General features: G+C 38.4%; 1 protein-coding gene across 2 annotated transcripts in view; it reads right to left on the reverse strand.

Moving 5' to 3' along the window:
- Positions 1-13,064, reverse strand: part of Usp32 (ubiquitin specific peptidase 32) — a 166,860-nt gene that overhangs the window by 114,436 nt on the left and 39,360 nt on the right. For both annotated transcript variants that reach the window (XM_005393962.2, XM_013519383.1), the window contains exon 2: positions 9,013-9,140. In XM_005393962.2, coding sequence (XP_005394019.1) covers positions 9,013-9,140 — 128 coding nt within the window. The remainder of the gene's footprint in view (positions 1-9,012; positions 9,141-13,064) is intronic.

The raw sequence follows: 13,064 nt of genomic DNA on the forward strand, positions 1-13,064 counted from the left end.
TACAAAGTGAGCTCAAAGCCAGCCTGAACTGCGCAGTGAGACCCTGTCTCAAAAAGACCAAAAACTAAAACTAAAAATAAAATTTAAAAAAGTGCTTCACCAGAGAATTCTCTATTCAATTAGGAAAAGGTAACCATCAGGTACCAACAAATTGGTGAAAATATTCAATTTATTACAAAAAGACTCTACGGGAACTATAAAAATACCAAAAAAGGGCCAGTGATATAGCTTAGCAGGACTGCAGGCTGAGCTCACAAGTTTAATTCTGGTAACAACAACAAAAAAAGCCAAGGCCAAGGACTGGCCATGGTGGTGCACACCTGTAATCCCAGCACTTGGGAGGTGGAGGCAGGAGGATCACTGCCTGGGCTACATAGTAAGTTCAAGGCCAGCCTGAATTACAAAGCAAGACCCTGTCTCGAAACAAACAAAACAAAACAAAACAAAACAAAACAAAACAAACAAAAATGAGGGCAAATACTGTTGAATAAATGCAAAGTCTCAACATAAAAATACAAGATTTAACAGATCAAACGGTAATTTTAGAATAAAAAAAATACAATAATCAAAAACCTTTTCTAAAATAGAGAAATCAGATTACCTAAAATCTATCCATTGGAAACTTGAGAAAACAAGCTCCTCTTTTAGTGGTGACCAGTACTTGTAATGATCAACTCTATTATCATTAACACTCCAATGTTAATCACTTTGATCCATGGCTTTTTCATAGTCCTACTGATACTAAGTTGAAAAAAAATTATAGCAGGATGTGGGTGCAGTGGTGCATGCGTGTAATCCCAGCATTTATCTGGCTGAGGCAGTAAGTCCAAGGCCAAGGCTGGGCTACAAACTGAGTTCAAGGCCAGCCTGAACTACAAGTGAGACTTTGTCTTAGAAAACAAAAAGTAAAAACTTGTGTCTCAACTTCACCACTTTAGTTAACCCTTTTCAATGAAGTGCTCATAGGTGTCACTTATTGATTACTGAATAAAGCTAATGAATGGAAAAAAATAGTGCCTATGAGTCAAGTCCTTATTTATGGGACAGAGAAAGTTAAGTAGAATATGTAAAAAGTAGGTCCACTGTTTCACAAGAAATGTTTCATATATCTTTTTTAACATTTTAAAAATTTGTATTTTGCTGGGCGTGTGGCACACGCCTGTAATCTCAGCACTCGGGAGGCTGAGGCAGGAGGATCATTGTAAGTTCGACATCAGCCTGGGCTACAAAGTGAGCTCAAGGCCAGCCTGAACTGCACAGCGAGACCCTGTCTCAAAAAGACAAAAAAAAAATTTATATTTTTACTTTATTGGTACATGTTTGCAGCACATGAAATTTATATTCATCTTGAGTAGGTACATGCATGTGACATAGCTTATACTTAATAGTCAATAGCTATGTCTTTAAATTGAGGCCAGTTACCTCTATAAACCTAAATAACACTGAGATGTTTATACTGTTCCTTAGATTGACAAATTTAGTAAGAATTATACCCAAAACCACATATATTGTGTTACTTTAAATTCACATATACTTTATCTTGGTTCTCTATATTATTAAATCTTCATAAGTTATTTATTCAAAATTAATAACTAAATAATCACTGTACAAAAACAGATTTTAAGGAATATAATTTCAGAAAAGGCCTAAGATCAGAAAACATGAAAATAATTAACTGACAGTGTTAAACAGAAGAGATAGTCCCTTAGTTCTAAACCTGCAGTTATATTTATAGAACCTCCAAATAAAATATAAATTAAATTCCATATATCAACATTAAATTTGATTAGTGACTATTTGTATTTTTAGAAATATTTATTCCTTACTGGCCCAAAAATAGGTGGATTGATGAAACGGAACAGAAAAGATACAGAAACAACTCAGATACATCCAGCCATCTGACCTTTGACAGAGGGGACAAAAACACATGGTAGAGGAAAGATAGCCTCTTTTTTCCTTTTTTTCATTCTTTTTTTGGAGACAGGGTCTTGCTATGCAGTTCAGGCTGGCCTTGAGTTCACTTTGCAGCCCGGGCCGGTCTCAAACTTGCAATAATCCTGCCTCAGCCTCGAGTGCTGTGATTATAAGCAACAAATGGTGCTGGAAAAACTGATTATCCACATGCAGAAGACTGAACCTAGACCTTTATCTTTCACCATGTGCCAAACTAAAATCAAAACGGATCAAAGAAGATCTGCTGGGAGGTAAAACTCCTGAAGACACAGGCATAGGCAAGAACTTTCTAAACAAAACCCTAACTAACTGCATAAGAAATAATACCAAAAATCAACAAATTGATAATACTGTAGAAGATGCCCACCCCCAGTATACTTCAGTTTGTTAGTTGCCCAGGTAACAGTTCCGGTTACAATTCCCGCTACTTTTGTTTCTTAGAAACTGCTGGTCACTATGATGCATAGCTGGTCATATGATGCATACTGTAAAAATCAATCCCCAACTAACAAGCCACTCTGCCTCTGTACTTCCTACTTGCTTATCCCATATAAACCCTAGACCACCAGAGATCTGGGCCTCACATTTTGAGGAACAATTGATTCCCAGCCAGTGCCCATTGATGTAAAATAAATCTGTTTCCAAATCCTGGGTGCCATTTTGGTATTTCTATTTGTGGTAGCAATACCAAATTAAAAAGTTTCTGCACTACAAAGGAAACAACCCAGTGAAAACCAAAAACCAGTTGTCAGCTATACCTCAGACAGACTAATACCTAGAATATACAAAGGACTCAAAAAAGAAACCCCCCCCCATAAAAGATCCAGTCAAAAAGTGGGAAAGTGAAGTGAATAGACACTTCTCAGGAGTACAAATGCCCAATAAATACACAAAAAAATGTGCAACATCTCTGGCCATTGGAGAAATACAAATTAAAGCATCCAAATAACAAATAAGAACAAACACTTGCAATGTTGTGGTGAGAAAGAAACAAGTACTTCCACATTTTTGGTGGGAATGTAAACTAGTACAATCACTATGGAAATCCGTATGGAGTGCTCAAAACATGAAAATATTCTTCACGGATCTAGGAAAAAGAGATCTAAAAATTCTTATGAAACACAAAGACCAAAAATAGCCAAATCAAACCTAACAAAAAAGAGTAAGGCTGGAGGCATCGTAACACCCAATTTAAAATTACACTACAAGTCGGGCGTGGTGGCACACACCTGTAATCCCAGGTGTGGGAGGCTGAGGTAACAGAATTGCTCAGAGTTTGAGCCCAGCCAGGCCTATAAAGTAAGTTCAAGGCCAGCCTGAACTGCATAATGAAACCCTGTCTCAAAAAGACAAAAAACAAAAAACAAAACAAAACAAAAAACCCACAAAATTATACTACAAAGCTATAGTAACAAAAACAGAATGGTACTACCACAAAAATAAACATGTAGATCAATGAAACAGAAAGAAACAAGCCATGCAGCTTGCCATGGTGATGCACCCCGGTAATCCCAGCACTAAGAAGGCTGAGGCAGGAGGATCGTTGTGAGTTTGAGACCAGCCTGGGCTACAAAGTGAGCTCAAAGCCAGCCTGAATTGCATAGTGAGACCCTGTCTCAAAAGAAAGAAACAAGCCAAGCAACTTCAGCCATCTGATTGTGAACAAAAGACCCTAAATACATGTTGCAGAAATGATAGCCTCTTTAATAAACGGTCCTGGAAGAACTGAACTTGTAGTAGATTGAAACTAGATCCCTATTTTTCAGCCTATACAAAGATCAATTCAAAATGAATCACAGACTTAGATATAAGACCTGAAACTTTGAAACAGCTAAAAGAAAACATAAGGGAAATACTTAAAGCCATAGGCACAGGCAAAGGCTTCTGAATAGGACTACAATAGCACAGGAAAAACACCACGAATCAACAAATGGAACTACATCTAATACAAAAGTTTCTGTACAGCAAAGGGAACAACAGAGTGAAGAGAGCTTATAGAACAGAAAATCTTTGCCAACTATGCTTCCAATAGAGAATATCTAAAATATATAAAGAACTCAAATATCAAATACTTCAAGCAATAAATGGGCAAATGAATAGAGCAGACACTTCTCAAAAGAGGAAGTACAAGCAGCCAATAAGCATATGACAAAACGTTCTACATCTTTAGCCATGAGGGAAATGCAAATTAAAACCACAATGAGGCCAGGTGCGATGGTGTACACCTATAATCCCAGCACGCAGGAGGCAGAGGCAGGATTATTGCTGTGAGTTCCTGGCCAGCCTAAACTACATAGTGAGTTCAAGACCAGCCTAAACTACAGAGTGAGACCAAGTCTCAAAAAAACAAAGAAAAGGGCCAAGAATATGGCTCAGTGCCACAATCGCCTGCCTGGCAAGCACAAGGTCCTGAGTTTGATTTCCAGTACCAAAACAAACAAACGAACAACAAAAAACCCACTACACTGAGATTCAACCCACTCAGAATGGCTATAATCAATAATACGAAAACAATAGTTGCTGGCAATGTAAATTAGTATAGCCCCCATGGAAATTATCATGAAGATTTCTCAAAAAACTAAAACTAGAACTACCATTTAATTCAACTATACCACTCCTTGGTATACATACCCATATCAATTAAAGTCAGCACACTATATGGATATCTACATTAATTTTGGCCTAGTTCATAATAGCCAACATATGGAACTGGCCTAGGTACCTATTAACATTAGAATAAAGAAAATGTGCACCACCATGCCCAGCTCAGAAATGTTAACTATTATACTATACTATTGTACGCTAGTACAAATTAATAGAATGTAAAAGCCAGAAAGTAACTTACAATTCCTCTCTTGAAATTTACACAACACTTTTCTTCCTTCCAAAAGCAAAGTAGACTTCTCTAAATAAAATATCCAGAATACTGTTCTGCAAATACTAGCTTCTCTTGTCACTTAAAGTTCTATTTCACATGAATTTTATGGCTTTTACGTTCAAACAGCTAAGTTTATTAGGGAAATTTTGGAAGAGTTTTTTAACAGTAATAGCTATAAATTAAATCAATCTTATTTTACCTTAAAATATCAATTATGCAATATGCTATTGGACAGAAGTGTCTATTAGCTGGGTGCACCCTGTAATCCCAGCACTTGAAAGGCTGAGGCAGGAGGACTGCCACAAGTTCGAAGCCAGTCTGGACTACATAGTGAGTTCAAGACTACCCTGGACTACATAGTAAGAACCCTGTCTCAAAAACAAACAAAAAAAAAACACCATCAAGTGAGCTTTTCACCTGCCAGATGTATGTTCCATTCTCATCAAAGCATAGCTTCCAGAGGGTAGGAGATACATCATGTATCCCAGACTGCCTAGTCCCGATCCACCAACTTATGGGTTTGAAGAGATACACAGGGTATACAAACTGCTCAGCACCTTCATCCAAAAGATGGAAATTCCCCAAGTCACTGTAACATTACCCGTGGGGTAAGATTGGAAAAAGAGCATTTTAGCCAAACATCTGTCCCATTAACCACCTTTAGTGTCCAGGAGATGTATTTCCACAGCTGCTACAGGTCAAAGAACTATAAGCTTTAAGTCATGGAAAAGCAACACCACACTCAGAAGGCCCCTGCAATACATGAAGAAAACCCAGCCCTGGCCCCAAAAACCAGACCAGGCAGACCCAGGACTCCAGCACTCTGCTAAGGCCAGTGCAGCACAGTGGGCTCCAGAGAAGATTTTGCATCCCACACCTTATGAAATCACAGCACCTGAACAAGCCAGCTGACTCATCCCACCCACTCGGCTACTGCACTGTGCTGGAATGAATCTACAAAAGTGTGATTTCAAGCAGCACACATTTTTCATTTACCTTGCTTTCACAATCTGCTTTTTGGTTTTCAAAGAGAGGTCTCAATATATTGCCCAGGCTGGCCTCAACCTCTGGAATAGTTAGTACTAGGGACATGCACCCCCACACATTCAGCTAAATTCTGCTCATTTAATATTTCATTCAAATAATCACGTGGTTATTATAATATCCGAGATTTTTAAAAATCTCTTTATTATTACATTAATATCTTCTCAAAACAATTAGTCAGGGGGGCAGCTGGGGATTTAGCTCAGCGGCACAGGGCCTGCCTGGCAAGTGCAAGGTCGTGAGTTTGATTTCCAGTACCGGAAAAAAAAAAAAAAAAAAAAAATAAAAAAAAAAAAAAATTGGTCAGGGGTTAACAGTATATGTGAACAGTAATGTTTGCCACACTGCAGAGAGATGGAGTTGTGCAGGGCATAGAGAGAGAGGAAGCAGGTAGCCTGAGAGAAGGAAGGGGAGGACAGAGAGAGAGGTATTCTTATATTTAAAACTATAGTGGAAAAACTTTGCTACCACTAAAAAATAAATAAAATAAAATTATAGTGGCATAATCAGGTAAGGGGTAATTCGAGCACTCTAAAGGCTGAGGCAGGAGGATAACTGCAACTGCTACGTCAGCATGGGCTAGTGAGTTCGATGCCAGCCTGCTATATGCAGTGAGACCCTCTTTCAAAAAAATAAAAAAGCCAGGCATTCTGGCGCATGCCTGTAATCCCAGCACTTGGAAAAAAAAAAGGCGGGTGGGGCTGGGGATTTAGCTCAGTGGCACAGCACCTGCCTGGCAAGCACGATGTCGTAAGTTTGATTCCTGGTACTGTAAAAAAAAAAACAAAACAACAACAACAACAAAAAAAAAAAAATCCCAGCACTTGGAAGGCTTAGGCAGAAAGATCACCTCAAGTTCGAGGGCAGCCAGGGCTACATAGTGAGTTCAAGGCCAGCTGAACTAAACTAAGACTCTGTCTCAAAAACAAAAACAAAAACAAAAAACAAACAAAAAAGGCAAGCTATCTTTTGGCCTCTACAATTACAAAAAATGCTCAAAGTGGAGCCAATAGCTTCCAGACATTTATTAGTATGGCGAACTGCTAAAGTGTGTATATGTTTTGTGGGCGGACTCTGTATCGTGTATAAGGAATCCTTTATATATGCTTAATGATCATATCCTATAGGGCCAGGGATATAGCTCAGTGGCACAGCACCTGTCTGGCAAGCACAAGGTCCTAAGTTCGATTCCCAGTATCAAAAAAAAGATCATATACTATAAACTTTTGCTGGCATCATGAAGACACTGGACCAGACAGCTCTGACATGAAGAGAGAAGCTCACCAGAAAGAAAACCTGAAGATAGCATATATTTGTGATCGAGACCACTATGTAGCAGCCCTGAGCAGGATTTAATATTAACCAATTGGTTTTCCATGTTTACTTGTGAGTCACTGGTCCCTAATGTGGCCTGTCATGGTGGGTGAAGCCATGAGACCTCAAAGGACAAGACAAGGCCACAGCTGAAGACTTTTGGCTCCAACCCCAATTAACTAAAAGGAGGCTGTAGCTGTCCTCAAGTGAAGGCCTTGCTGGAGATAACATAGTTCTCCTAAATTAACATAAACTTTTACTTGGAAAAGTCCTTAAAGAGATTCCCTAGTCCTGCCCAGATTTCCTACATTTTCTTCAATATCCCCCTCCTTTGTCTGAAAACCTAATAAATATGGGCTACCCAGGGAAGTCTGGGTCTTAACCCAGAGAATCATAAATTTTGTAAGAGAGCTGGATCTTCCTGGAGCCCTGAAATCATTTCAATTGTCTCATTTATTTAAGCCTTCACCATCCACTCATCTGGGAGATTGTGGGCCTGATCAGCCCACAATAACTAAGGGTTATTAACCAGATATATTTGAATCTGGGAGCATCTTATATTAATCGGTACTCGTTTAAGTCCCTTCCTCTAAGTAGCAGCTCATTAAATTCCTAGTTATATCCTGAAGTGAAAAATTCTAAACTCAAAGTTTTTATAGTATCCTAGCACTTAAAATAGGAAGAGGAATTCACACTGAAACAGAGTTAAATGAAAAGATTTAGGAAAAATACTAACCCTGTCATAAAAATAAAGTAATGATAGAACAAAAACTTTTGTAAAATGTAAAATGTAAGCCGGGCATGGTGGCATACACCTGTAATCCCAGCAGGGATTAGGGAGGCTGAGGCTGAGGCAGGAGGATTGAGAGGCTGAGGCAGGAGGACCCTTGCGAGCTCAAGACTAGCCTGGGCTACAAAGTGAGCTCAAGGCCAGCCTGAACTGCACAGCGAGACCGTGTCTCAAAAAGACAAAAAAGACGTAATACAACATGCATTTCCCACTACAGCACACATATACACATATATATACACATATAACACATATACATGAGTAATTTTCATATTATATAAACTACAAATAATACATATTTCCACATTATATAAACTACAAACTACAACATAACAGAAATAAAAACTTATCATAATGAAGAATTAAGGTTCTATATAATATAGCAAGCTTAAAATTCCTATAATTTTATTGTTTTATAAATTTTATTCTTTCACATTTTGAACATAATGCGTATCTGTGTACATAGCTACAGAATAGTAGACTTATTTTTAGAAAAAGAACACATATCAGATCAACACATTTTCTCTACCTAAAGATTTAGTAAAACTGAAGTAAATTCCAATAAGCCAGTATTTCATTTACAAAATTTTAGAGGCTCAGCTAACTTTTACTATATGGAAGGTTTTAACACAAATTTTATAAAACCTACAACATAAAGATTTTATTTCAGAGATGAAGCTTATAAGAACAAGGAACCTATCACATAAATGGTGCCACGTTTGTAATCAGTGGATATCAAAGTACAGAAACACAAATGACACAGAACTACAGCTCAGCAGCACTTCATTTGGCCTGGAGAGAAACCCACTGACATGTAAAACAAGACCGTTTACTGACTGGGCAAGAAAAATAACTGGGCAAGATCAAATCTGTGAAGAATAGGAGACCCTCAAAAAAAGAAATAAAGCCTAAAAAAAATTCGGTAAGAATAAAAGTAGGATTAAAATAATTTTTAAAACAAAAATAACTTTGACAGAAGAATTTAGGTTAGTACATAGCTAACTGAAAGGACAACCCAGAATATAAATGTTACCTCAGCAACTTTCGGAGGCACTCCATCCCCAAGCACTTCCCTGATGAAACAGTGCTGGCCCATGTAGTATGAGAGTCCACAGGTCCTCTTGAAGGCATCTTTAAGTCGCTTCAGCTCTACATCTGTAACTGCAGTTCAGAAAGAGGATGAAAAAGAAATCAAAAAGGAAAAGCTAATTCCTCAGTATGGTGGTTTTTTGTTTGTTTGTTTGTTTGTTTTGGTTTTGTTTTATTTGGGATACTGGGAATTTGTATTGAGGTATATAGCTCAGGCTTTTTTTTTTTTCCCCAAGGCAAAGGAGCTTGGCAATTTAGCTAGACCCTGTCTCGGTTGGTGTTCCCACGCCAAGCCTCCTACAGACTTGCCAGAATAGTCTGTGGGGTTGATCCAGCGAGGAAGAGGCACTGTTGCAGCTGCTGCCACCCCCAGTACTGCAGGGGCCCCGATCCAGTACTCACCCAGCCACAGGGGTCCTCCCTACCTCTGGGCCAAGAGATACCCCCTTTTGCTGGCATAGGGATCCCTACTGGATGAGGGACTCCTATGGGCATGCCCTCTCCAAAGATGTGCCCCCTCTCCCAAGCATGCAAGGGCCCCCCCCTCCGGAATGCGCCCACCAATGCCCTAGATGGCCCAGGGCCCTGTTAGCCCTCTTCTGCTCCTTACATAGTGCTTTTATTTTCTTGTGACTGATGAAAACTGATTTATACTAAGCTCTTTTAAGAGAATATTATAAATGAGCCTGACGCACCCATTTATTTTAGAAAAACTTTGATATATGCAGTGCTTAGCAGAGTCAAGAAGGGTTGCCTTGAAAAACCAGCCCTAATTTTAGCTGCTTCTTATAAAATATTTTACTATACATTTATATCCCATATACTAAGACTAACAAAATGAAACTCTTTATTTATTTATTTTTAGTACCGGGAATCAAACTCAGGACCTTGCGCTTGCCAGGCAGGCGCTTGTGCCGCTGAGACATCTCCCCAACCCCAGACAAAATGAAACTATAATGAGACATTTTCCCGCATCAGAGGTGAAGACCAGCTTGTTCAAAAAACATTCACATATTCTTGGTCAAGGGTGTGAATTGGTATATCCACTTGGGAAGGCACACATCTATTCAGATAGTTCTTTGAACAGTACTTTATGAAGCAAATGCTAAAGATGAACTCTTCAGAGAGGAAAAGTTGCGCTTTGATTTTCTCACAGGGTCACACACACAATCAAACACTACTTTTGAAATGTGAGGGGAAAAAAGGAGGACTGAGTATGTACCTCAGTGCAAAGGGCCCTGGGTCAAGCCTTAGTATAAGTAGTGTCCCCCAAAGAAAGACAAAACTAATTTAAAATATGCATACAATCTTCAGGTAAGGACAAGAAAGAAGAAACAAATGTTTCAAATAAGCAGGTAAGCTACACTGCATTGTGTTGCATTGGATTCTGTCATCAATTAAGCAGCAACATACTCATTTCCTTTGTGATTTTTATCATCTTTACAAAGACAAAATCGGGGGACGGGGAAGGGAAGAGCCTCACTAATGTAGCCCAGGTTAGCCTCGAACTACCAGTGATCCTTCTACCTCAGCCTCTGGAATGCTGGGATTCCTGGCACTGGCCACCACACTTAACTCACAAAAAACAACAACAACAAAAAATTATAAATGATACTGGCAACCTAAAATTTTTAGAAACCCACCATCAAAAACCAAAATAAATTTACTGAGCCATTACTTGACCTTAGGCATTTAAGTCTCTTCACATTATAGAACAATCTCTGTCTATAAGGACAGAGAAATGACTATCTTCAATATTATGTGTTCAGTGCAACAATCACAGTGGAGGCACAAAAAATGCTCCCCTTGATCCACTGAGGGGCAAACTGGGACGACTTCTAGACACAGAGGAACATTACATTAAATCTTAAAGGCTAAACCAAGTAAAAGAGGCAAGAGTATGACAAAAAGTAAGTGGAACAATAATGTTTAGAAATATGTTGTGTGTAACCTATGCTTATAGTGGCACAGTTTGTAATAGCCAAATCTTGGAAACAACTCAAGTGCCCATCAAGTGGTGACTGTATAAAGAAGGTGAGGATTTTTTTATACAATGGAGTACTACTCTGCCATAAAGGATAAGCTTGAGCCATTTTTAGCTAAATGGATGCACCTTGAGACCATACTCTTCAGTGAAATAAATCAGACACACGTGTTAATACCACACTGTTTCTCTGGTGTGAGAAAGTGAAAATGTAAATAAGGACCAAAATGTATTTTGAAATAGGAACAAAATGTTCAAATGGGGAAAGGAACAAGAGAGAAGGAAGGAGAAAAAGAAAGAAGAGAAAAGTAAAAAAAAAAAGAAAAGGAAAACATGGAAACAAAGCTTTGTAAATGGGGAGGTGAGGAGAGGTTAAAGGAAGAGTAGAAGAATGGGGGAAAAACAAGTTATATCATGTACAGGTACAAATTCTCTATGATGAGGGTGATCATTACGTATACCTAAAAGGTATTAATAAAATCTAATTACAAAAAATAAATAAAATAAAATCAGAAATGGCTAATACAAAAAAAGAAAGAAAGAAATTGTGTGCAAAATAAGCAAGGCAGGGGGTAATACATGATAAACCGAGAGAGGCAGCAAATCCGGGTAAACAGACTTAGTACTGTTATAGTAAGGAAGGGATACAATCTGATGCAATCCAGATATAAATCCTAGGCAAGTAAAAAATGAGATACAAAACTCAGACAGCTCACTCTAAAACAGTCTAGAGAACTAAACTGGATGCAAAAAGTAGATTGTAAGAAGATAAGGAGCTAAATCATTCCAAATACTGAGGGATGACCGAAATATCCAGAAGACAAAGTCAGCAGAACTTAAAAGCCAGACTGAGAGTAGAAGCGGTCTAGAGTAACACCTAGGTTTCTATCCTGGGAGACTTCAAGGGATACTGTCACCATGTAGACAGAGAACTAGAAAAAAATGTAAGAAAGAAAACTGGATGATAAACTGTTATGGACCTATAGAATATAGCAGACTTCAGGGAGACACACTGGTTTTTAAACTTTTTAAGTATAAAGTTTAGGAGAGGGTTGATGGGAATCATTTAGCATATAGGTGGGAAATTAAAACTATGAGTAAAAAGGACAGAATGGGAAGAAATCAATGTTTACAGTGTGTAAAGAGAAAGAAACTGGGGGGTTGCGGGGGGCTGGGGATTTAGTTCAGCAGCACTGCAAGCGCAAGGCCATGAGTTCGATTCCCGGTATCGGGGGAAAAAAAAAGAGAGAGAAAGAAACTAGGGGGGGAAAGAAAACTGATAAGAAATAATCAAACAAATTATTAAAAAAAAAAAAAAAAAAAAACAGGTTTCCAAAGGCCAGGAGGAAAGCGCTGATCAACAGTCTTAAGGGAGAAAGGGCCAGCAAGATAAAGACTACAAGTGCCCTAATCAGTGAGTGAATGTTTGCCACGTGGAGGGAGGGTTCCTGGGTCAACAGCATGTAGGGCAATGATAAGACAATAAGAACTAATACTTCAATTCCTAGCCAAAAGAAAGTACAAACATCAGATACCAAAAACATTAAAACTTGGACTTACAATGTTAACTCCAGTATATACTAACTTGATACTTTATAGAACAAGAAAATGAAAAATAAAACGGCTCATCTCTTAAATTAGTTATAAAAGAAATAACTTTGGCTACTAGAGTATCTATTCCTTCAAGGTACCTATTCATTTACAGTTTTACTAACAAATTAGGTTGCTCATGACCTAGCAGAGACAAGAAAATCAACCATTAGATTATATAAAATAATCTCCACTGACAGTTAAAGATTACATGAAAAACTTGGGCCAGGCATGGTGGCACATGCCTGTAATCCCAGCATGCGGGAGGCTGAGGCAGGAGGATCATTGTGAGTTTGAGACCAGTCTGGGCTACAAAGTGAGCTCAAGGCCAGCCTGAACTACATAGGGAGACCCTGTGTCAAAAAGAAAAAAGAAAAGAAAAGAAAAGAAAAGAAAAGAAAAGAAAAGAAAAGAAAAGAAAA

Source organism: Chinchilla lanigera, unplaced genomic scaffold (assembly GCF_000276665.1).
Source record: "Chinchilla lanigera isolate Chin_1 unplaced genomic scaffold, ChiLan1.0 scaffold00050, whole genome shotgun sequence".
Classification (NCBI taxonomy): Eukaryota; Metazoa; Chordata; class Mammalia; order Rodentia; family Chinchillidae; genus Chinchilla; species Chinchilla lanigera.